General features: G+C 50.7%; 1 protein-coding gene across 1 annotated transcript in view; it reads right to left on the reverse strand.

Annotated features, from left to right (window-relative positions):
• The window catches only part of LOC101947285 (dual specificity protein phosphatase 22-A-like), a 43,858-nt gene that overhangs the window by 14,715 nt on the left and 4,669 nt on the right, over positions 1-24,474 (reverse strand). Inside the window, exons 3-5 of the mRNA XM_065567744.1 lie at positions 19,704-19,737; positions 13,427-13,509; positions 4,268-4,317 (exon numbers count right to left, since the gene is read on the reverse strand). Of these exons, the coding sequence (XP_065423816.1) occupies positions 4,268-4,317; positions 13,427-13,509; positions 19,704-19,737 (167 nt within the window). The remainder of the gene's footprint in view (positions 1-4,267; positions 4,318-13,426; positions 13,510-19,703; positions 19,738-24,474) is intronic.

Consider the following 24,474-nt stretch of genomic DNA (forward strand, 5'->3'; position numbering starts at 1 on the left):
GTGGAACACAGATACACACACGTGTGCACATATATGTACATACTATGAATGTACAGTTCATAAAATAAACCACAGCATTAAACTGCATTTACTTTCAATACTCTTACTTTCTCTATTTGTTGCATTTTTTCTGCCCTCACATCCCCTAACATTAATGTGGATTTTTATCCAGAAAATTGTGAAGTTAATTTTTTGCACCAATTTTTACCCCGTTTTTAATTTTTCTAATAAACACAGACACATTCCCAGGAATTTTAAACAAAATAAAAACCAAAAACATAAGGCCTCGGTTATGATGGATTTATTGCTCTCCTTGGGTAGCTTGAAGCCTTTGGCTTCACGTCCCACAATACACCAGCCCCGGAAATGCACTGCTGGCCATGCCTTTTTGTATAATTGTTTGCTTCAGGTTTTTAATGTAGTGCTGACTTCCTCACCATGGGAATCCACTTTTGCTGACTCTACCCCAGTTGACTTCCCAGACTATGTCAGCCACCAGAATCCTCTCTCTTATGTCTACAGGCATCAGCCCCAAGGAACATACTCAATTTCCAGCCATCTCCTAGAGTAACTGGTACAGATTCCCTCTTTACATGCAGGTCATTATGAGTCGCCAAAGTCTCCAGTCACAAACCTCCCTCCTTAGAAATCCTTTGTAAGTGCTCCCGCATTGTGAAATCTCTGGTATAAAGCAATGTGCAGAAAATAGTTCCTTGAACAACTCTTCCTTCCTGTGGCCAGTTTTGTGTAGACATGTCACAAAGGGGAAAAAAAAAAATCCTGATCTTGCTGAGGAAAGGTTTTCTTGTAAAGCTTCTCTTTCCGCTCAGTGGGAACATGAGCAAGCAGAATTAGTAGGCTGGGGCATGTCTCTTTCTCCGAAAGATGCACTTTCCAGTGGAACACTAGCAGCTCTCCAAATACCCAGGGATAGGGTGACCACATGTCCTGATTTTATAGGGACAGTCCTGATTTTTGGGTCTTTTTTTTTTATATAGGCTCCTATTACCCCCCACCCCGTCCCGATTTTTCACACTTGCTGTCTGGTCACTCTACCCAGGGACAAAGTTTCCAAAGCAGCCTCTGAACTTGCACATCCCCAGTTCTGGGCACTCAGAGCCTCGGGATTGCATGTGCAAATGGTGTTTCTATGTGGAAATGGGGTGGCAATGATGTCGGACTGGCGTCATTCCTGGGGCACCCCGATACTATGTGTGCATGGAAAGATGAGCTTTGGAGCACCCCAAGGTATGTGCCCCAGAACAGAAGGGTTGCAATTTAAGTGTTGTGGAGAGGCCACTTTGAGATTCTGCCACTGGATTACGTTCAGTGCAGGCCGATACCGTGACCTTTGCAGTGATGATGGTACCGCACTGAGGGTTGGCCAGCATGTGCAGGAGGCCTTGGGAAGAAAAGTCAAAACCTCCAACTCCAAGCACACAACCCTCTGTCTGGAGCTGGGTTTGGTGGCCCATGAAATCCACCAATGAGGAGTCACCGCTGTGGATGGTCCTGAATTTAACATGGATCCACTGGGATCTGGAAGGCACTGTGTGGCCTTAAGCAGAGTGAAGCTCAGCAGTGGGAAAAGACCTGTCCACCAGCCCCATTCTTCAGATCCCACGGGGGCCCGGGAGAGAGAAAATCCACTGCACCCCCACAACACACACACACACACACCGTCCCAGGCATGGGGGTCAGGGGAAAGTGGGGTGAGAAGGAGCGAAGCAAGACAGAAAGGATTTGTGGGTAAGGAGAGAACTCCCATCCCAAAGACGGGCCTGCACAGCTCCTCCCACTCATGCACCAGAGAGAACTGAACAAACCATTACTAGGTCTGACGCAGAAAGTCACTACTCCGCTCCATCTCCCTGGGGTTACAACACTGCAGAGGTTCCTAGAAGGCAGGCTCCAGAATGGCTGGAGAATAACACCCACCACGCTCCCTCACCAGCACATTCCTTTCAAGCGCTGCAGCACAAAGGAGAAGATGTAATCAGCTCTGCCCCCAGCCATATCTTACCTGGGAAGAGGGTTTTGCAGTGTGGAAGCAGCTGCATGAACCTCAGAGCATGGGGGGGGGGGTTACTAAATCTGCCAGGCTGACTGAGGACAATCATGCATGCATCAAAAGCAGTAGCACCTCAGCAAACCTTAGTATTGCAGAGTACAGCACCGTGTGCTGGGGTGACAGGATTCCTGAAAGGGCCCGAAATGCACATGCAGCTATTCCTACACACAGAGATGACAATGCCTAGCTCTTAGCTAGCCCGTTTTTTTTCAGGAGATCTCAAAGCACTTTGCAAAGGAGGTCATGATCATCATCCCCATTTTACAGATGGGGAAACTGAGGCACAGAGCGGGGCAATGTCTTATCCGAAGTCATGTGGCAGAGCCAGGCATAGAAGCCTGTCCAGTGCTCTACTCACTCTAGCACACTGCCTCCCATTGTAGCCATTTATTCCTAAACAAAGGGTAGGAATAAATGGTCAGTTTTCAGAAAGGAGAGAGGTAAATTGAGGTGTCTCCCAGGTGTCTGTACTGGGACCAGTCCTATTCAACATATTCATAAATGATCTGTAAAAGGGGGTAAACAGTGAGGTGGCAAAATTTGCAGATGATACAAAACTACTCAAGATAGTTAAGTACTAGGCAGACTGCGAAGAGCTGCAAAAGGATCTCTCAAAACTAGGTGACTGGGCAACAAAATGGCAGATGAAATTCAATGTTGATAAATGCAAAGTAATGCACATTGGAAAACATAATCCCGAGTATACGTATAAAATGATGGGGTCTAAATTAGCTGTTACCACTCAAGAAAGAGATTGTGGAGTCACTGTGGATAGTTCTCTGAAAATATCCACTCAATGTGCAGCGGCAGTCAAAAAAGCGAACAGAATGTTGGGCATCATTAAGAAAGGGATAGATAATAAGAAAATATCATATTGCCTCTATATACATCCATGGTACGCCCACTTCTTGAATACTGCGTGCAGATGTGGTTGCCCCATCTCAAAAAAGAAATATTGGAATTTGAAAAGGTTCAGACAAGAACAACAAAAATGATTGGGGATATGGAGCGGCTTCTATATGAGGAGAGATTAATAAGACTGGGACTTTTCAGCTTGGAAAAGAGACGACTAAGGGGAGATATGATTGAGAGGGCTATAAAATCATGACTGGTGTGAAGAAAGTAAATAAGGAAGTGTTATTTACTCCTTCTCATAACACAAAAACTAGGAGTCATCAAATGAAATTAATACGCTGCAAAAGGAAGTATTAATAGACAAACAAAAGGAAGTATTTCTTCACACAACACACAGTCAACCTGTGGAACTCCTTGCCAGAGGATGTTGTGAAGGCCAAGACTATAACAGGGTTAAAAAAAGAATTAGATAAATTCATGGAGGATAGGTCTATCAATGGCTATTAGCCAGGATGGGCAGGTCTGGTGTCCCTAGCCTCTGTTTGCCAGAAGCTGGGAATGGCCGACAGGGAATGGATCACTTGATTCCCTGTTCTGTTCATTCCCTCTGAAGCACCTGGCATTGGCCACTGTCGGAAGACAGGATACTGGGCTAGATGGACCTTTGGTCTGACCCAGTATGGCCATTCTTATGTTTTTATGTATCTATGTGTAAACACACAACAAACAGACCTGGTACAACTTGTTTCCAATGGTTGTACACAGTGTCCAAGAAAAGAGATTACTTCACCCACCCTATCTCTCCTGTATCCAAGCAGGCATTTTCATTTTTAAAAATGGCCTTTTTTTCAGAAACAGTATTTTTTGGCAAAAAATTGTCTACTTGGTCAGATTTTGGGGGAAGGGGTTTTGTGAAAAATGTGCCTTTTTTCAATGTTTCTTTTAGAGTCAGTGTTGAAAACATTATCCAAATGCTTATCGACACTTGTTTGTGCAAAGTTTTGACAATTATTTCAGGAATGTTTCCAAGGAAAGTTTGGAGGGAAAAATGGGGGGGAAATGGCAATTAAAAATATAAGCAAATGAAAAATGGATCCATTTCAAATCCTTTGACTTGGAAATCTTGAGGAAAATGAGTTTGCCATTTCTTGACTAGCTCTGCACACATGTACATATAGATCAAATCTAGAAATGTTATTAATATGCAGGCTGTCTTTAAGCTCAGCAAGGATCGAAAGATTGTCCCAGCCATGAAGGGGTGATCATTAGAATTTGAACTTTCATTCATTGAAAACTGACAATTTGCTGCCCATGTAGGTTAAAAACTTGGAAAGAACTTACAGGTTTTGACTGGATGAATCTGACACTGATATACAGAGGTAGGTCATATCCTGAAACAGAAGGAAGGAGACAACATTAAAATGCCTTCAAGAAGCTTGTAACCAGAAATCTCCAACCCCTACGACCCTCTTAACCCCACCCCCCACCCCAGATTGTTCTTACAGCATCACCCGTGTGACGTTGTTAAACCAGATGCCAGCTCTTGCCAAGTCTGTAGGTGTCAGCTGAGCACTGACAAATTTATAGCTGGAAACTAGACCAGTTCACCTATATGTTAATATCGTTCAAGATCGATGTTAGACTTGTAAGGATGTGTTTAGTCTCTATAAAATGCTTGTAAATTGCTTCCTGCGTTAATCTCACTTGGAATGGCTGTATTCCAGGCTACCAGGTAAAATATGTTTGTTTTATAATTGTAAAAATGCCTGCTCTGAACTTGTGAACTCAGACGGGAAGAGTGGCTCCCCCCGCCCATCCAGAAGAATTATCAGAATTAGGTGTGCCATCCTAGAACATGCATCCATGGGGAACTACGTGCAGAAGGCCTCGTTCCATGGGTTTGAATGCTGGAAGAGGGAAATGAAGATAGCTGACATGAAGATTTTTCATCTCTTTGCTGTTTGGACTCTTACAAGGGCTGGAGCTAAGAAACAAAAAGCAGAGATCCCCAGGATCAACCTGGGTTAGCCCTGAAAAGACATTCAATGCTGACGGATTACTACATCTCTGTCGCTTTTGGAGCCAAATACTGCAACTCATTTGTGCATATCTCTTGCCTCCTGTAAATAACGCTCTCATTGTTTTTCCTAGTTAATAAATTCTTAATTAGTTTGCGATAGGATTGACTTCCAGTGTTGTCTCTGGTGTGAGATCTAAGGTACAAATTGATCTGGGGTAAGTGACTGGTCTCTTGGGACTGGGAGCAACCTGAATATTTTGTTGTTTTTTGGTGTAAGTGACTATTTATCACCAAGTGCAACCTGCCTGGGTGGCAAGATAGACTGGAGTGCCCAAGGGGGCTGTCACTCCATAGTAAGACTGGTACAGGGATCCAGGAGGTCACATTTGTTATCAGGTTGATGAAATCTAATTATAGAACACAGCACCGGTTTGGGGCGTCTGCCCTGCTTCTGACAGTCTGCCCTGAGGTCAGCGGCACTCTAGGCACCAGCGCTCTAAGCGCCTGCCTGGGGCGGCAAGCTGCAGGGGGGCACCCTGCCGGTGCCTGCGAGGGCGGCAGTCAGGCAGCCTTCTGCGGCTTGCCTGCGGGAGGTCCGCCAGTCCCGCGGATTCGGCAGCAATTCAGCGGCAGGTACGCCGAATCCGCGGGACCGAGGACCTCCCGCAGGCAGGCCGCCAAAGGCAGCCTGCCTGCCGTGCTTGGGGAGGCAAAAAAGCTAGAGGTGCCCCTGCCTGAGGTTGGCACTCATGGTCGTGAGCCACTCCGGACTGCATGACAACCAGCTTGGGATGAAATCCTGGCCCTGCTCAAGTCAAAGGCCTTAGCAAAAGGCTGGCCACACAAAATCCAGGATGGAATATGGGTAAAAGTTCCCCAAAGGAGGATGGGAAAATATCATTGAATTTCCTGGCTTAATCAAGTTTGTGGATTCTGGGTGATTTATAACATGCTTTTCAGACAACCCCAGCCCCTATCCAGACTGGTGAAAGGAGTTATTAAGGGTAGCATCCACTATGTGCCAGGCACTTTCCAAGCACTTAAGGAAAGCCCTTGCACCGGGCTCACAATGTAATCACACTAAAACCCAGCTAACAGCAGCCATATTTAAAACACATGGTGGAATCCTGGCCCCATAGAAGCTAATGGGAGTTTTGCCATTAACATCATCATGTCCCCAGGATTTCATCTACTGTACCTGCTTAACACTGAATTGGTCTAACTAGCCCTGTCCTGATCCCAGTGAAGAGGGGCTTTTCTTTCTTAAAGTGGTCAGCATTCTACGGATAGTACCCAAAATAAAGTGAAATTCACATGGCGCAGCCAAGGCATGAGCTCTGGAGCACTCGTGATTCCCATGGTGAAGCTACTGGAAGCAGATGGGAATCTCACAAACCCATATTTAGGGGCCCTCGTTACAACACAGTTTTCCCTGACCCAGTTGCCACGTGGTTCCCTCTGGTGCTACAAACGGGACTTTAAGCAAGTGCTGAGACCACGCTAAAGCCACGAATTTGGCACAGTTCATGAACGTGGTTAGAACGCAGATAGTTCCCATCTATTCCTCAACGTGGCCTCATGCTGTATTGAAGCTGGGGGAGGACGCGTTGTAACTAGTTCGCCTGCCATGGAGCTAGTTGTCATGGAGATGGGTGCCTCACCTGGACTAGGAAGATGGTGTGTAAACATGTACATGTGAAATCACTCTCATCAGTGCATTATCTCCTTTTTTATTTACCTTTATATATATAAAAAAAATCAGGCCTGCTGCATTGTGTGGGGAGGGGGCAGGTTTAAATTTACTTCTTTTCTTTAAAACAATGCTTCCCAGATCCTCCCCAGCGCGGCCCTGACATTAGAAAGTGGGATGTTTTTAAGGCTCCCGCTCCACAGCAAAGTGGATGAGAATCCTGCCAGTTTGAGCAGGTAAACACCAGTTTGCTGCAGTTCTCCTTCGATCTCTTTGCTGTGTGTCTGTGACCAGCTGCACTGGACTTTTCAATACAAACAACCCGTAAGCAACCAGGGCTAGACCCAAAGCCAAACTGAAGTCAGCGGAAAGGCTCGCCTTGGCGTCAGTGAGCTTTGGATCAGGCCCTAGGGAAACGGACTATAATTATGATTTATTTCTGTGTATTACCGTAGCAGCGAGGAGTGAAGCGGGACCCCACTGTGCCACAAACACACAAGGCTCTGGGACCGAATGTCTGAAAGAGGGACCATCGATTCACAGACCATCTAGTCAGACCTGCATGGGCGGCGTGTGAACCCCCTCTTAGAGGAGGCTAGTCCCCAGCTCTGCCCCTTCCACCCAAGGCCCTACCCCTAGCCTGTCCCTTCCGCTCCGCCCGAGCCCCCCACCGTGGCCGGAAGAGCCCCAGCCGAGCCGCCCTGAGCTGCCAGTCAGCCCGCCCGCCCCAGCCACGCCAGCCGGCCCAAACACCAGCCCGCCCGCCCGAGCTGCCCTGAGCCCCAGGACCCCAGCTGGAGCTGAGTTTACGCTGGCTTCAGGGGCAGACGCGGAGCAAGGGCGGGGCCTCATGGCAGAGCATGGGCGGGGCCATGGCCTGGGTTTGGGGAGGCTTAGCCTTCTCTGGCCTATTATACCCACCACCCACGAGAACCCGGGCCACAGAACCTTCCCACACAGCCCCTCTCATCAACTTCTATTACATGGGATGCGCCCAGCAGAGAGACACAACACGTGGCCCTCATGGTAACACTACCCGTCTCTGTCCACCCTGTGCGTACCTCACGATACGCTGCAGAGAACCAGAGCTCACTCCCAGGGCTGTAGATCATTCTCCACCTTTTCCTGAGACTCTCCTCTCTTCCTAGCGGGGCTGAGTCCGGCCCCGCACGTAACTCAGGTCGCACGGGATTTGGGGACCCAGGTCTGTGGTTCGGCTTGTGGAGGAAACTCGAGCCTCAAGCCGCCTGTGTCTGCCCCCTCCTGACTCTGGTGATGAAGTAGCTCAGGCCTCTGTGACCCTGGCGTCCAAGGTCTGCAAGGATGGGAATCCCCTCCTGGGCACTGCTCCCACACTGAACCCAGGCCCGTGGGATTTCCAACGAGACCGCGTGTGAACCAGCCCACAGAGCACGTGTCCCACTGTGACTGACGTGCGAGTGCACACTAGAAGCCAGAATTGCCACTGCCCTGTCACACAAAGTCCCTGGAAGCCAATGAGCTGGCGGTGCTTGTTACCCCTAATCTCATCTATTCTTCTAGCCCTCCCACTCCCATAGAGGAGGCACCTTGAGTCTCTCAGCAGGGCCTAACCTCTCCGCCCCAGCCTGGGCTTACCTGGGGGCCATCTCCAGCTTAGCCAGGCCATTCTGATGCTCCGTTATGGAGGAGACGCCTGTGCAAAGCGCTCACCTATAAAGTGCCGGGCTCAGGCCTCTCCTGAGCTCCAGTGGCAGGGAGTTCTGCAGGCCAGAAGAGGGTGCGCTGGCTGCAGCCAGGCCGTGGGTTTGCACGGCCAGCAAACCTCACCTGGAAATGACGGATGGGGAATGGACAGTGACCCGCCCCCCAGGCGATGCTGTCTCCGAGGGTGTGTGACTCTCGGGAGCAATGACTCAGACGGGCCATGGGGATTTGAGACCCACATCTCCCATTGGCAAGAGCAGGACAGAGCCCCTGCCCTGCATGCTGCTGAGAGCATGATAGGAAACAGGGTCCAGTCTTGAGGACGGGCCAGGACTGAGTGGCCGACTGCCGGGAGCTGCACTGCCTGGTCAGTTATGGAGAGGTCTCCCCTGGGACTCACCACCCTCCTCGCCCTGCCCCTCTGCAGCCTGCATGGCTTTCTCAGCCCTATCTCTAGTATGCAGGCTGGCCAAAGGACTGTGCAGCATCTGAACCTGTGCCACAACTGGGACAAGCACCTGGCCCTTACTCCCTCCCCCCCAGCAGCCTGGAGAGCACTTCAGTGTGTCACTGCAGCATGGGGCTTTAAACTCGCTGGCTAGGCCAATCCCCATCACCTGGGGCGCCTGGGCTGTCCCAGCCACATCAGGCAGCGCCAGCAGCACTGCCAGGGGAGCTCCCCTCCATTGGTGTCATTCTGATTAGGAGAAGGTGGGTCTTAGTCCTCCTGAAGGGTTGGTCCACATCAGAGGATAAAAGTCTACTATTGCTGCCAGTTAATAGACTTCGGCCCGGATTTTAAAGGTATCTAGCCACTGTGGCGCTCAGGATCCCAACGCCTGATTTAGGAGCCTAAATCTCCTTTTCAAAAGGGTTTTAAGCAACACCTACATACTTTTAAAACTCTGGGCCCACACTTCTTACGTCCAAGAGTAGAGGCTTTTAGGGCTGAAGGCCCTGGATTCACATGCCCACTGTCAGCTCAAGCAGGGCCGGTTCTAGCCGCTCATTGCCTGGTCGGAGACGCTGGAGGTGCCTGTTGCACTGCAGCAGGACTGGGACCACTTCACTGCTGGGAAAGTGGATCTGGAGTCAGCCGGTACATGTGGAATCTCAGGGATTCTCTTCACACACACACACCCCGAGACGTATTCTCAAGGCATTATGGGTAGCACACTCTCAGTCTAAAAGGAAAGCAGTTCCTCACTCACCCTAACCTCACAGGTCTTCTGCAAGGATGTGCATCTCCTCCACACGAGTTCATCTCACCTGTGCTGCTCAGGCCCTGTGGAAGACGCTCACCCTGTGTGATGGCTGGACAAGACATAGCTAGTGATTTGAGAAATCAGTGAACGTGAAGCTGTGAAAATGCGGGGGCTAGAGCCAGGCACAACGGGGGCAGCTGCTGCGCAGTCTCCCACAGACATGGTCCTCAACAAGGCCACTTTCGTAGGGTGAGCACAGCCAATGCCAAGCGCGGGGCGTCCTCCTGTCTCCAGCAGCACAAACGTTCATTGAGACCCAACTCCAGTCGGAGAGCTCCTCGCTGCTGTGATCTTGGATGGATTGGGCCTAACAAACCTGAAGGAGGTGCAGGGGCCTTTGAATGGGAGATGGAACTTTCCACTACCAGGTCATCAGCAGAGACAGGCATCTGATGGCACAGTCGCTCTGGGAAAGCAGTTTGGTGGTCTCAGTCCAGTCTCTAGAGGGGCAGCTGTCCAGATCTCAAAGGTTACCTTCACGGGCAGCACCCTGCTGGCTAAGAGGCCAAGGTTCAAATAAGCTACAGGCTGAATTACCCACCTTTGTACCCCTAGAGATGGCCCCTGCAGGTGAAGGGAAACCTGCAGTGGCCTGGCCTATGCTGTGCCAATCAATACAGCTACGGGTGGGGATTATGAAAGCCGTGTCTTTGGCTGGGATCCATTGGCAGATTCAGGCCAAAGAACAATCAGACAGTCCATCCCTGGGGAATCTCTCGCTCTGCCTGTGCATCTGCCAAGAACTCTGCTCCTTTTCTTATGGGAAAAGTCTTATTCCGGATCCACCTCTCAGTCTGTAAGAGGCAGAGGAGGCTTCTCAGGGATCTCCTTGCGCTCTCCTCTACTGTCCCCCTTGGAGCGGAGGTATACTGGTCTGTCTCTCCTCTCTAGATATTTATGGTGTCTGGGTGCCATCAGAACTGTTGATCCCCAAGGCTGGCTGTTTCCTTTCAGAGCTTCTCAGTGTTCCTGTGTGCATGTACGTACACACACACACACACACACACACACACACACACACACTTTGGAAGAATTGCCGGAGGAGCCAGAAAGAGAAGGCTGGGTGTAATGCACTGTGGTGCGTCACCCTGGAGCCCTGCCCTTCCATAAGCCCTCTGCATAGCGTGAGAATTCGCCTCTCGCACAATCGAGAGATTCCACATTAGTTTGGGGAAAAGGGGTTTGGTGGTTTCCTCATCCGTACACATCACCAAACCACTGTCTGCTCTGCCACGCACTGGCAGCTGCTGCCAAAGAGCTGAAGGAAACTGGGGTGCGGTGGCACAGCGGGTTGTGGGGGGCAAGCCCAGGCCTGGACAGGCAGGGGGGCTGCAAGTCGGGAGTGAGGTGCATTGACAGAGCTGTGACAGCAGTGGACTATCAGAATAGCAGGGGATGCAGGAGGGGAGTGAAGGGGGAGAGCATTGCTCAGGGGTGAGGTGCACTGGCAGTGCCAGGTTGGGAGCAGCCCTGGAATAACACACGGTGCGGCAGCTTGTGGTCGAGACGCATTGACAGGGCCATGTAGCTGCAGCTTGCCTGGTACCTGCTGGCCTCACGCCAGAGCACCCAGTCCAGCAACAAACTAAGCAGTCAACTGCACCAAAAACGTATTGGCTGGGACATGCAGCTTCCCAGCAGCCAGGGAAGCCGCACTGCCCACAGTCTCCAGCCTTCTTGCCAGCAGGTCCCCTCTTCCCACACACACACCCCAGGATTAACTGCTACTCTGCTAGCCGTTTCCTCTGCCATGCTGGAGACAGGTCCCCCAGCCCGAGGAGGGAAGAGGACAGCACTGCTGCCTGCCTGGGAACAGCACTGGGGTTTGCGGTTCCCTGCCTGGCTCTGTGATTGACACATTGCTCAACCCACCATGCCTTTCCGGTTCCCCTTTTCCTCTGGTCCCACGTGCTCAAACGTGTTGTAAGCTCTCGCTGTGGTTCGCCATCCGTCTGGCGTGGCTGTGCTCTGGCAGGGACAGCTCCCAGGCAGCTGCTGCTCCCCCTGCTCCCGCAGCCGTTTCTACATCTTTGATTTTACCCCACAAATTACTCAATGGCCCTTCACGAGGCCCTCCCGCTGTTATTTCTCTTTGTAATCATCCTGGGCAGGAGGAAGGTCCAGGAGCGCAGGCGCGGTGCTGCTGGGACAATCCCAGGATCCTCTGCGACCACACATGGCCACACAGGGCTTCACAGCCATCAGCAGGGATCAAACCGAGAACCTTCCACTCCAAAGACACCAGACCTCGGCCATCAGAGCTGCTATTGCTACCATTAAACGGCCCAAAGGAGAATGCCCTTTGACCTTTCGCCCTCACCGAAAGAGTTTCCCCAGTAACAGGAGATGTCTTTTGAATAGCAATGCTGCTGTCCAGAATAGCCGCTGAGCTCCTCAGGTTACCATACCAGCCCATGGGGTTAGCAGAAGGTCCTGCCTGCACTGCGATATGGACTGAGCCTTCTCCCTGCCCAAGAGGAGGTGGAAGACTAACAGCATAGTGGCCCAGCAGGGAGGAAGCATGGTCCAGTGGGTAGCGCAATGGACTGGGCCTCCAGAAACCTGGAGTTTCTTCTTAGCTCTGACACTGACCTGCTGGATGACCTTTGGCAAGTCATCTCCCGGCTCAGTGCCTCGGTTTCCCCTCCCTCCCTTTGTCTGTTTTGCCCTGCAAGCTTTTCTGAGCAGTCACTGTCTCTGGCTAAGTGTGTGTACAGCACCGAGCACAATGGGGCTTCATCTCTCTCGAGGGAAATAATCACAACAACAGTCGCTGGAAGGGAGTGACTAGCAGATAGGGAAGTGGGGAGCACAAGCACGGAGGGCCAGAAAGCTGAAGAAACTGAGAGGCACAAGAAATGTAAGGATTTAGCTCATCAGCTAAATGCATCCCCATCCAGCAGAACTATGGTCCTCCCCAGAAGCAGCAGGCATGGGTACGAAGTTCACACACATTTGCTTTCCTATCCACCAGAAGGCAGTAGTGCATTTACACAATAGCGGGTGCTGCAGAAGGGCCTGAAGATATGGGGCTGGCTAAATGGGATCTGGGTTTCCTCCGGATTACTTTTTCACTCTAACGTGCTATTTTCCACCGTGCAATTCTACCCTCACCTTTCTCCCACCAGGAGTCCCAGCCCTGCCCTTGCCCTGGAAAGGAGGGCGAGCTGCCCCTGTATACCCACAGATCTCTGAGATTTGGCCTCTCATCTCAATGACACCCAAAGGGCTGGCATCCGAAACTCGCCCCACTCCCATCACCGGCACCTGGGGACCTATGTCTGGGATTAACTCTACCAGACGGCAGCCAGGCACCCGGCACCTGCCCCACCCATCGCCCTCCCCATCACAAACCCGGTTCCTGAGCCCAACGCAGCTGCCCGCAGAGAAGTGCCGCAAGTGGCCCCGGGCCACGCCGATCCGCCCCGTGTGGAGTGCTTGGCAGAAGTACAAGCCTGCAATTGACAAAGGCCTGGATTCAAGCTTGTGTGTGTACCAAGCTATTTGCACACAGGCCAGGATCCCAAAGGAGGAACACTCGAGTCACCCTTGAATGGCTGCAACATCCCCTCCCGCATGCATGGCTCTTTCTCTGGCCCGGAAGAAGGCTTGTAACGCTGCACAGAGCCGGGGTGCCCTCTGGTGGCCCTGTCTATGCCTGGCACCTCTGCTTTGCACAGCAATCCTCCTCACTGGTGGTATCCAGAGATCTCCAAGCACTTCACAGACCCAGTTACAGGAAGCATTATTATCCCCACTAGATAGCAGCAATGCTCGCCTCTCACATTTCCCTCCTTCCCATCTCCCCAGGCTGCAGCTGCGAATGCACCCCCACTCACCTCCAGCACAGGTCTGGCGTTGTTATGCACAGACAGGATGTGGGTGACCCTGTTCTTTGTCAAATTTTCTCTGTCCTCAGAATCTGTAGGCAGAAAAAGTCTCATAAACACCCAGCCCTCTCTTTAAAAGCTGGCCCATAAAGCATTAAGTAGTAATATTCGTTTGGTCTCTGGGCTAAGATCAAGTGAGTGTCAGTTTAGTACATGCTAGTCTTTTCTGTTACATTGACTACATTCTGCACTAGGAGGGGCAGGAAATTAACGATCCAATAGGTCTTTCCCATTGCTAATAGCTCTGATCTTATTAGAAATTAAAACTGGTCAGAACCTTGGGTTTCTCCTCCTCTTCCCCCACCTCCCCATCCCCAGCTCCATGGAAAATTTCAATAAAAATGACAGGTTTCAGAGTAGCAGCCGTGTTAGTCTGAATCCACAAAAAGAACAGGAGTACTTGTGGCACCTTAGAGACTAACACATTTATTTGAGCATAAGCTTTCGTGGGCTACAAGAAGTGGGCTGTAGTCCACGAAAGCTTATGCTCAAATAAATTTCTTAGTCTCTAAAGGTGCCACAAGTACACCTGTTCTTTCAACAAAAATGCAATTTTGTTTTGTTTGGTTTTCATGGAAATTTTCAGTGGGAAATTTCGACTTTGCCAAAAAAAAATATTTGGACAAAAATGACCAAAACCAATTGCTCAGTTTTCCGCCAAAAAAAAAAAAAAATCAGTTTTGGGGCTTTTGATTTTCTGACAAATAAAAAAACCTGAAACGCTTCTGAGGAGAGAAGACATTTTGTGGGAAAATTTTACTTTAATTGAAAATCCAATTTTCCGTTCAAAAAAAAAAAAGTTTTGATGGAAAAATGTCATCAACCCCCTGAGAAACATACCTGTTTACTAGCGCCAGCTTGGGTTCCTAGGTATTTGAGGAACCATTTAGGGACGGGATCGTTCAATCCAATCCCACAATCTTTTGAGAGTGGGCAAGGTCATGGGCTTTGTGCATTCTCACATTTAAGCAGAAGCAGCATTTGAGATGTTCTGAATCCTACAGTCAGCCTTTCCCAGCCCTTCGGAGACTGTGGATGCAGACACATCTTCTCCATACTGCTTTGACGTCTTTTCATTCTGGAAGATGCCAGGGCACTCAGCATTAAGCTCATACCTCCAGCAGCCATGTTGGTGGAGCCGAGCCGCCTTGTGGCCAGCTGAAAAACTGACAAGTCTGGAATGCTCTAATGACTTAGGCTAGGTCTACACTACCCACCTGAATCGGCGGGTAGAAATCGACCTCTCGGGGATCGATTTATCGCGTCTGGTCGGGACGCGACAATCGATCCCCGAATCGATGCTCTTACTCCACCAGTGGAGGTGGGAGTAAGCGCCGTCGACGGGAAGCCGCAGAGGTCGATTTTGCCGCCGTCCCTACAGCGGGGTAAGTCGGCTGCGATATGTTGAATTCAGCTACGTTATTCGCGTAGCTGAATTTGCATATCTTAAATCGACCCCCCCCCCCCCCCCCGTAGTGAAGACCTGCCCATAGATTCCCCTCCAGGGCTGGGACCCCATGGAACTGCACAAACACGCACAGAGATGTGCCCAGCCCATAGGAATTACAGCCCATTCTCCTGTTTAAAGGCAGGAGTCACTAATTCAACAAGGTTTAGCCTGTAGAGAGACAAAAACTGCTCCCTCTAGTGGCTACATCATGTGTCCCAAATCCTGCCCGGCCTCAGGCATCGTCACCTACTGCTGGATTGTTCTGCAGTGCCACACACTTTCCAAACCCCATCACCGCTCCTCTTCGGTTCCCTCTGCCTGTCTCCTTCAGGCATCCCTGACACTGGGTAAGGAATAAACCCACCAGCAGCACGGCAGGCTATGACTCCAAGAAGGTCTAGGAGAACAGCTCCAAAGACTACCTAGTCTATATGGGTACGTCTACACTACATCTGGGAGCAGGCCACCCAGCCTGGATCCACAGACTTGCTGTGGCAGGGTTCACATTAGCGCCCTAAACATACCTGTGTAGATGCTGCAGCTCAGGCTCTAATCCCAGTGCTAACACCAACTCCCTCTGTGACCTCAAGCAAGCCACTCAACTTCTATGTGCCTCAGTTTCCCCCATTGTTAAATGGGATACTCATACTTAGTTCTCCACCTACCTCTCCAAGGGGGAGTGAGGATTAACAAGTTAATGTCAAAGGGCTTTGAGAATGAAAAGTGCGGAGGACTAGAACAAATCCACACCCACCCAGGCCTTTGCATCTGTCTCTTTGCTGCGCACCAGTGTCCTTCAGAACCTCACTGCTACTCCAGAGACAGCATGTTTCCTCCTGCTCTGAAAGTCTGGGCCCCTGCCACAGGAGAGTTTCTATTAGCAGCCTGGGGACTCTGCCATACATTGGCACAATTCAGATTGCATCCCACAGAACCACAGACTACTCTCCTTATTAAGATGCCTCACTGCTTTGCAATGCTTCTTTTCTCTCTCTCTAAAAATATACATTTTGCGGCTTCCCCGCCTACACATTACACACAGTGGGTAAGTCAACATTGCAGACATACCCACGCTAGCATTGAGCTAATGGCCACTCAAGTATATCCCCTAGGTCCTGGATGGGCAGAATTAACCCACCTGTGCTGCCAGGCTTCGATACTATTGTTACTTGAGTGCGTTTTGATCTAGCTCAGGCATGCCTCCCCGTGCTGCAATCACGCCTCCTGACTGCAGTGTAGACGTACCGGCTGTGGCCTTTCTGGTTTCTGCAGTCTCTCCATGGAGAGGTTCTATTGACATGCAAACGTACAGCCCTTCTCTCTTCATTCCTGTCTTTGCTCTGTCGCCCGACTGCTTCATCTAAACCCAAACAATGGCCAGTCGCTTAGGGAGCGTCGGACACCTTTAGAAACCAGCGCTGGGGGAAGAGAAATCATTTAACCGGAAAAAATGGAGCTTCCATCTAGCCCTGCCCTGACCTCTAGAGAGAGCGCGCCTCTTATACAAACAGGAAGCAAGGATTCCGCAGTCCAGGTAATCAGATCCTTGAGTAACAAGGGGCTTTTCCCATCAGGGCAGTAGTAGTAGTTTGAAAACACACCAGTCACCTAGAGCCCCCTCTCTGTGGTACTTCTCTGGCCCCCATCACTGCTGTATCTAAGCACCCCATAACCGTTCACGTACTTACCCTCACAACGCCCCCGGGAGCCAGGGCAGTGCTGTTATCCCCATTGCACAGACAGGGAACTGAGAGGCTGTGGTCACACAGGAAGGCATTGCCGGAGCAGGGAATTAAGCCCAGGCTACCCAAACCACTGGCCCATGTTTCCTCTCTACCTGCTCCTGAAGAGGACACCAGCCCTGCAGTGGCAGCCATGCCATCACTAACTCGCTAGGGGAGAGAAATCCAGGGGGGTGTGAATCACTGAAGAACCAAACTCAGCCCTTCACGTTCTCTGGAAAAAATGTCACCCTGTCCAGGAAATGCAGGCTGTCTGCTGTGGCATACAAGGCAAGCCCACCATGACACCCAGACTTCATGCTTAAAGTGCAGGGCTGCCTGAAAAACAACCCTTAAAAATAAAAACAAAATACCCAGCCTGAGTGGCTAAGCCCTGGGATACAGAGCAGGCTCCACACTATGCTAGTGTAAATATAAAGACCTCGGTGCCTATATATTGCAGTGCCTATATAATGTTGGTTCCTTATAGGTGTGTTTGAGCATAGGGATGACATCTCTTTAAGGTCCTCTATAAATGCAATAGGCAGATTATATCAGCTGGGTATTATTATTCTTTAAATATTTATATTATGGTAGCCCCCAGAAACCCTGGTCAGGCTCATTGTGCTAGGAGCTGTACAAACACATACGAAACCACTGTTTCTGCCCTAATGAGTTTACAGTCGAAGAAGTGAAGGGGCGTGTGAGGTTGGAAGGGTAGGCATATACTCAAATAGATACCATACAAGGATTAGGGAGAGACACAACATTTGGGATTCTTTTTATAAATGGATGAAGTGACATCTGCCCTCCCTTGACCCAGCTGATTTCATAGCAGCACCACAGCAGAGCTGGGTCTGGTGGGGACATGTAAAGGAGGGATGGGTAGCGAGCAGCCTTACAGAGCAGTTCGCAGGACCAGCCTTTAAAAATGCACCAGAAAATATTTTGTTTTACTTGTAAACTGAGCCAACCTGCTATGGAATCTCTGCCTAGCGCACACAATGCTTAAATTCCCTGCTCGGTTCTCAGACAGTCCGGTGATAGTGAGATGGAGAAACCGAAGATCCACACATCAGATGGACAAAAGAAAACACACACAGAGGAAGGATGGTCCAGTGTTTAGAGCACTAGTGGGTCATTTCGGAGACCCCGCTTCAATCCCCTGCTTTGCCACTGACTTCCTGTGTGACCGTGGGCAAGTCACATAATCTCTCTGTGCCTCAGTTCTCCAGCTGTACAATGGGGTTAATAGCACTGCCCTCCTGTGGTGCTGGAACAATTTGTACAGTTGGGGGGCTGAGAGCCATTGAACCAAACTATAAACCTTGTATATGGTGGAAACCACTTCAAGCCAGGGGGTGCTGCCACACCCCCAGCACCCCGAATGCCAGCACCTATGCTGCCCTCCCTCACAGGATAAACACATTAATGGTTGTGAGGTGCCCAGAGAGGGCCCACAGACAGCATCCTGGCAATGTTTCATAGCAGCGCTGGCATGGCAGTTCCTAAACGCTCATCTAATAATTAATTATCCCCATTCGCCCGTCCCACCTGAGAAACACATTAAAATCAGTTCAGATCTGTCATCAGGCAAAGCACCCTGGTGCTTCTCAGCCTCTTCCCAGAGAACAGCTGCAAGGGCACGCTTGGTAATGATATGCAAATGAGAACATCAAGCAGCCAACTTCTCTGCTAGAATCCCACCAGTCTCAGCAGTGCTGACACAAGGAGCTGGTAACCTGGGGGCTGAGTTTATTTAGGTCAGGCCTGTAACCTCGGCCCGGGTACATACTCCACCGTGCTAGCTCTCATCAGCTCAGGGAACCAACCTGGTAAATTCCACTTGGCTGCAATCTGCTAAACACGCAGATTGAAGGTAGAATTAGCATTGTCCAAAGAGCCTCAGTTCTCGGGTTGCCAATCCTCCAGGATTGTCCTGGAGTCTCCAGGTATTAACCTTTAATGAAAGATTATGTCATGTGATGAAACCTCCAGGAACACATCCAACCAAAACTGGCAACCTTATCCCTGCTCGGTCGTTCATTTTCTTTTCTTTACTTTTCTCCGTTTTTCACTCCTCCTGCCTCTTCTCTTTACTCCTCATCCTCCTAACGCTATGTGGAAAAACTCCTGGCCCAGCCAAAGGGGAATGACAGTGCCATCAGCGGTACAAGAGATACATAAAACACTTCCGGGCCCTACTTCCAACAAGCAGCTTGGCTGTTCTGATGGGCAACAACCAGAGGGTCTCCTAGCATCACCTAATCACCACCCAGAGAACAGCTTTAAAAGGGCAACAGCTTTCATGGAAGATGCCTGGGGCTGGCTCCCCGCCCACAAAGGGCAAAGCTCCCAGCGGATTGGAAAGCACTGCTAAGAAGGTCTAGTTGTTGGCCTGGTGGGAATTTCACAGTAAATACAATGGTGTAGGCTCCAGCGTGTCTGTTGAACTTCCCCAGGGCCAGACACATGCCGAAGGCCTCAGTGCAGTGAACGGGTCTCTCTCCTCAGCACCAGAACTGCTTGTAGCTCCTTCTGCAAAAGGCCACGCAGGACTGGGACGAGGGACCTTGCATTGTCTCGCCACGTGTGAGGATGTGAGTCCTGCAGAGGGCAGATTCTCTGTGGCACAGCGATGTGGAACAGCTCCCGGGACCCTGCCGAGGAACCTGTCTGCAGGGCCCTCGCTGACTATCAGGCGTGTTTGAGTGTGTGTGTGCGGGGGGGTCTCTCTAGAGCTTCTGAGAAGCCTCCTTGGGAAGGAGGGAGCGCCCTTTTTCATAGCATGTGGCCCATTTATACAGTCTCTGGCTCATAAGGGCCCAGTCCTGGGTGGGTGCCGAGAACCTTCAACTCACAATGAAATCATTGGGAGTTGAGGATGCTCGGCACCTTGCACAAGGCACTCAGTACCCAATAGGATCAGGCCCTTGGATTCTTTACTCGGTGGGGCAGGAACCGTGTCTTCCTGTACAACGCCAAGTGCACTGATAGTGCTTAGTCAACCATCTCCCATGGTGCTTGGGAGATGGAATGAGCGAAAGACACTTACCCCGGATGTTTCCCAGGTAGAGGCCCTCAACAACCTGAGAAGAGACAAAGAAAGGAGAGATTTCAGAGCGGCCTCAGTGTAAGAATCCTGCTGCTGGGGCAGGTGAATTGCAGGATTATGCAATAATACCGATGATGACATTAAACCTTGTGATCATGTCGTCACTCAGCCTGGCACCAATCCTGTGGCTGGACTTTAAAAAGTGGGTTGGATCATTTCTGACCCCTACTGTCCTTCCCACCTGTGCAATGAAACCTTATGCTTAGGGGAAGACATGTGGTGTCTGTGGTGATCCCCAGTTACAGCACTGCACAATGAGCCAGGTATCTAAGGGCTAGGGGTGTTTTCTTCAAAAACATCAGGTTCTGGCCTGTGACAGAGACAGGGCACCAAACTACAAGGAACAGCGGGTCTCCCATTTGGATTGAGGGCAGGTTGTGGTGCAGTTAGTCGATGTGTAACACAAAGGATGCCGTGTTGTTACTGTGATTTGCTTAGTCAGTAGTGTGCTCGGTGCTGTACACGACGCAAAGACAAATACACTCCTGGTCCCAAATGGTTTACCAGTCTGACAGATGCTGAGGTTATGGCAGTGGCTGAGGTGTGACAGGGTGTTCACCCCACACTAGGCTGAAAAAAATTGTTGTGGCTCAGAGGGGGTTAAGTTACCTGATAAACCACACCTGAGGGAGAGGACTGAGAATGGAGCCCCCAGCTGAGCAGGAGCAGGGGCCAAGCATGAGGGCAGAAGAAGACTGCAGCGTGGAAACCTGCAGTCACTCTCCCGGCTTAGAGAGGAATGAGGGAGAAACTCAGGGGGAGAGTAGAAGCCCTGGGACACGGGCCCTAAGGCAAGGGTGCACCTATTCAGAAGGGTTGTGGATAAGGAAGCCTGATAGAGACAGAGTAGGAAGCAGTCCAGGGAAACAGCAGCAAGGTTTGGGATGGAGCAGACCCTGGCTGCTGATTGTAAGGTCCGTAGGCTGGAACCCTGAGTAGTGGGCAGGCCCGGATTCCCCTCTAGCCACAAATGAAGTGGCCTAGCCTTGAACTGGAGGACTGCCAGGAACGATACCCGGACAGCCAGTCTGGTGAGACTTTGAAACCCAGGAAAGGGAACGCTAGAATGACCTGGCCCAGTCCCAAAGAGGAAGCATCCCGAGTCTCAAAGGGGAAGCACCCCAACTCCTGGAGCGTGAGCGGGACTCGGAAGGGGGCATTAGAGGCGGAGCTATTCCCCAGACACAGCCACAAGGAGGCGCCCCAGCTATGAGTAGTGAACCCCCTGACACAGGTAGGAGAGAGGAGGGAATAACTGACTTTTTCTTGTTTGTTTCATTCTCTCCTTTCCCAGCACATGCTTCCTTCTCTCTCGAGCCCTGATCCAGCAAACACGCACGTGCTTAGCTGGAAGCCTGAGATTTGTCCCATGGCATGAATTCAATGGGAATGATCACAGGCTTCATGTTAAGCACATGCATACGTGCTTGTAGGATCAGGACCTGGGGTTGCAAACCCTTTGGAGAAATTATAAGCTATGTGTATAATTAAAAACTATCTTAATTAATAAGCAAACATTTCAAAGACCCTGGGTGTCTTGCCCAAAGCCCAAGGGAATGCAGAAATGTAGAGTTCAGTCAAACTCAGGCCTTTGACGTTAACACATTTAGTTTGCTGGCTTACATTTATACACATAGAATCATAAGACTGGAAGGGACGTCGAGAGGTCATCTAGTCCAGTCCCCTGCACTCCTGGCAGGACTAAGTATTACCTAGACCATCCCTGACAGGTGTTTGTCTAACCTACTCTTTAAAATCTCCAGTGATGGAGATTCCACAACCTCTGTGGGCAATTTATATATCCTGACAGGTAGGAAGTTTTTCTTAATGTCCAACCGAAACCGCCCTTGCTGCAATTTAAGCCCATTACTTCTTGTTCTATCCTCAGAGGCTAAGGAGAGTATTTTTTCTCCCTCTTCCTTGTAATAACTTTGTATGTAATTGAAAACTGTTATGTCCCCTCTCCGTCTTCTCTTCTCCAGACTAAACAAACCCAATTTTTTCAATCTTCCCTCATAAGTCATGTTTTCTAGACCTTTAATCGTTTCTGTTGCTCTTCTCTGGACTTTCTCCAATTTGTCCACATCTTTCCTGAAATGTGGTGCCCAAAACTGGACACAATACTCCAGCTGAGGCCTAATCAGCATGAAGTAGAGTGGAAGAATTACTTCTCGGGTCTTGCTTACAACACTCCTGCTAATGCATCCCAGAATGATGTTTGCCTTTTTTGCAACATGGGTGGTTCAGGAACCCAAATGTTAGTGCTGGTCAATACCCCTGGAGCTGGACAGTCTCTGTTTATCCCCAGAGCAGGTCCCTTATGGGCTGTGGCAGGACCAGCTCACCCCCATGTTACCAAGTCAATGCGTCTCCACCTTTACAAGGTGAGTCCAGTTCAATGGGTGAGACACGAGTTCAATCTCCATGGCCCAATCAGCCCTTGGCCTCCCCACTGAGGCTGCCAATGAGGGGGCCAGCTGAGAAGGTGGCGTTATGAGGACACCTGAGCACCAGGAACTGGTCTGAGAATCTCAGCTCACTTCCCCCAGGTGATCCACAGTCACACCTTCAGTCATCAACAACCCCGTGAGCTGCAGCAAAAGCGAAAGTTTCCTGTATCCCCATGTCCCAGGCTGCCCACTCTCCTAACATCCAGTATGTTAACCATCCGACGCCGCTGGAAGAGGCACCAAGCTCGTCCAACCAGCCAGTGACTCCAATGGGGAATGCGGCCCAAATGCCAAACCAGATCACCCGACCCGCTGCCGAGTTCCACACGCACGTCAAGTTGCATGGCAACCGAAACACAAGCAGCACCTGCCGTGACCTTTCAAGAGACTCGGCTTGCCTTTAAATGATGATGAGCCAGGGCTGTGCCAAGAGACGCTGGGACTTTGTTTTGTGTTTCTATAGCAACAACCTCTTGCAAACAGTTTTAAACGACGGCTCTGGGGATGCATCCAGGGCTGGGAAGAGATGGAAACGCCTGGGCTATTTTTAATACTTTCCAATGGGGATATTTCAGCCAGCTTGTTTTATCTTTGGTGCTCTCCTGTTGGTTCCAAAGAGGAGAGGAGATCGCTACGACGATTTACATAGCGTTGTAAACCTTCCCTGGCACTTTAGAGAGCTGGGACAAACAATCGGGTCCCTGGGACCCTGGCAAGGTTGCTTCGCACCATTCCAGCATCACAAAGCACTCTTCAAGCTGGGTCAACAGGCTGCAAGAGGATTCTCCTGGGGGCCGTTGCAGCCAGGTAGGAATTTAGGGCAGCTCTGGACCCCATCAGCCTCGGGACCAGGAGTGCACAAAGCCACCTTTGCCCATACCTCTCTTTGGCTGTGCTGAGCGGCCCGCTGCCGCTAGCACTCAGGTAGCGGGCGAGTGGAGGGATCTGTCAGAAGTGGTAGACAGATGGGTAGGATCCAGCCCACAGTCCCTGCCCAAGGAGCGTGCAGTCTGAATTAGCCAAGCAGAGACCATGGTAACGGACGGAGAGAGCCATGTACGTTCAGGTGGCTGCAGTTAGAGTCTGAGGCAGGAAGAGCAGAGAGCCCATGAGCAGCAGCCCGTGGCAGACAGGAAGGTAAACGGAGCAGCTTTTAAGAGAGGTACTGCAGTAGAAGAGCGTGGCCTCCTGGTGCACTGGACAGGGGAGGCACCTCCAGGTTTGGGGAGCAGCGTGAAAACCCCAGAGGTGGGAATGGCAGGAGGAGAGTGCACCATGCTCAGGGCAGGAGACGGGACGCAATGGGAGATGGGACAGAAACAGCTCAGTTACTTAGTTGAGCTCTGCTCCTCTAGCGTATCGTCAGAAAGGCAAAGGCCAGAGGAGCAGTTACCAAGGGTCAGATGGCCCCGAGGATTGGGGCTGGCCAACAGGGCCTACGGTTTATGATCAATGACTGGCCCTGGCTAGGCTCTGTCTGGGAACGATTCTGGCTATGCAGTGGCTTTAGCTCTCATGACATCAGAGGACTGAACTCTTTGCCCTTCTAAGGAGCTAAGAGAGAGGAAAAGAAACCAGGCACTTTGTCTTCAAGCACCCTGTTGCTCCTGGTAGAACAGCCGAGCCGGCAGTGTCATCATGACTGATCGCTCCATGCAGCCAGCTGGAGGACCTTGCGAGGACATCGCTACCGTCCAGAATGGATCTCTGCCTCAAGGTCACGCGCTACAAAGAGGCAACCGGAAAAGCCTCACTCTTCTGGGACCTGGCTGAGCCCACAATCAGAGAGATGAGGCAGCTAAGAGAGATTCTGGGGCTGGCAGCTTTGAGTCCCGAACTACAGGCAGCATCTGGCACAGGACGAAACAAACCTGCAGCAGGTGTGAGTCCCCATCCAGCATGAAAACTCCGAGTGCTGGAAAGCAGGGGGCTGGTAGTCATGGTAAAGCTGTATATCTCCTCGGCAACATGGAGCGATGCACAGCTGGGCATCTTCCTGGGGTTGCTGAGAAACACACTGCCTGCCACTTAGCTGGGAACTCGTCCTGTGGGACACCATTTGATGGCTGTTCAGCCCCACCTCTCGCTGGGGTGCAGGGCACCCTACCTACTGCCCAGCTGGGCATCTCTCTCTGCACAGTAAATAAGTTGCTAGCCCTCGTGGCTGCAGAGAAAGACAGGAAGCCAAAGAACCTGAAAGGCTCAAAAGCCAGAAGGCAAATGAAAATGAACCAACTTTTATTTTATTGTTTAAAAAAACA

The sequence above is a fragment of the Chrysemys picta genome, chromosome 14, assembly GCF_011386835.1.
Source record: "Chrysemys picta bellii isolate R12L10 chromosome 14, ASM1138683v2, whole genome shotgun sequence".
In the NCBI taxonomy this organism is placed as follows: Eukaryota; Metazoa; Chordata; order Testudines; family Emydidae; genus Chrysemys; species Chrysemys picta.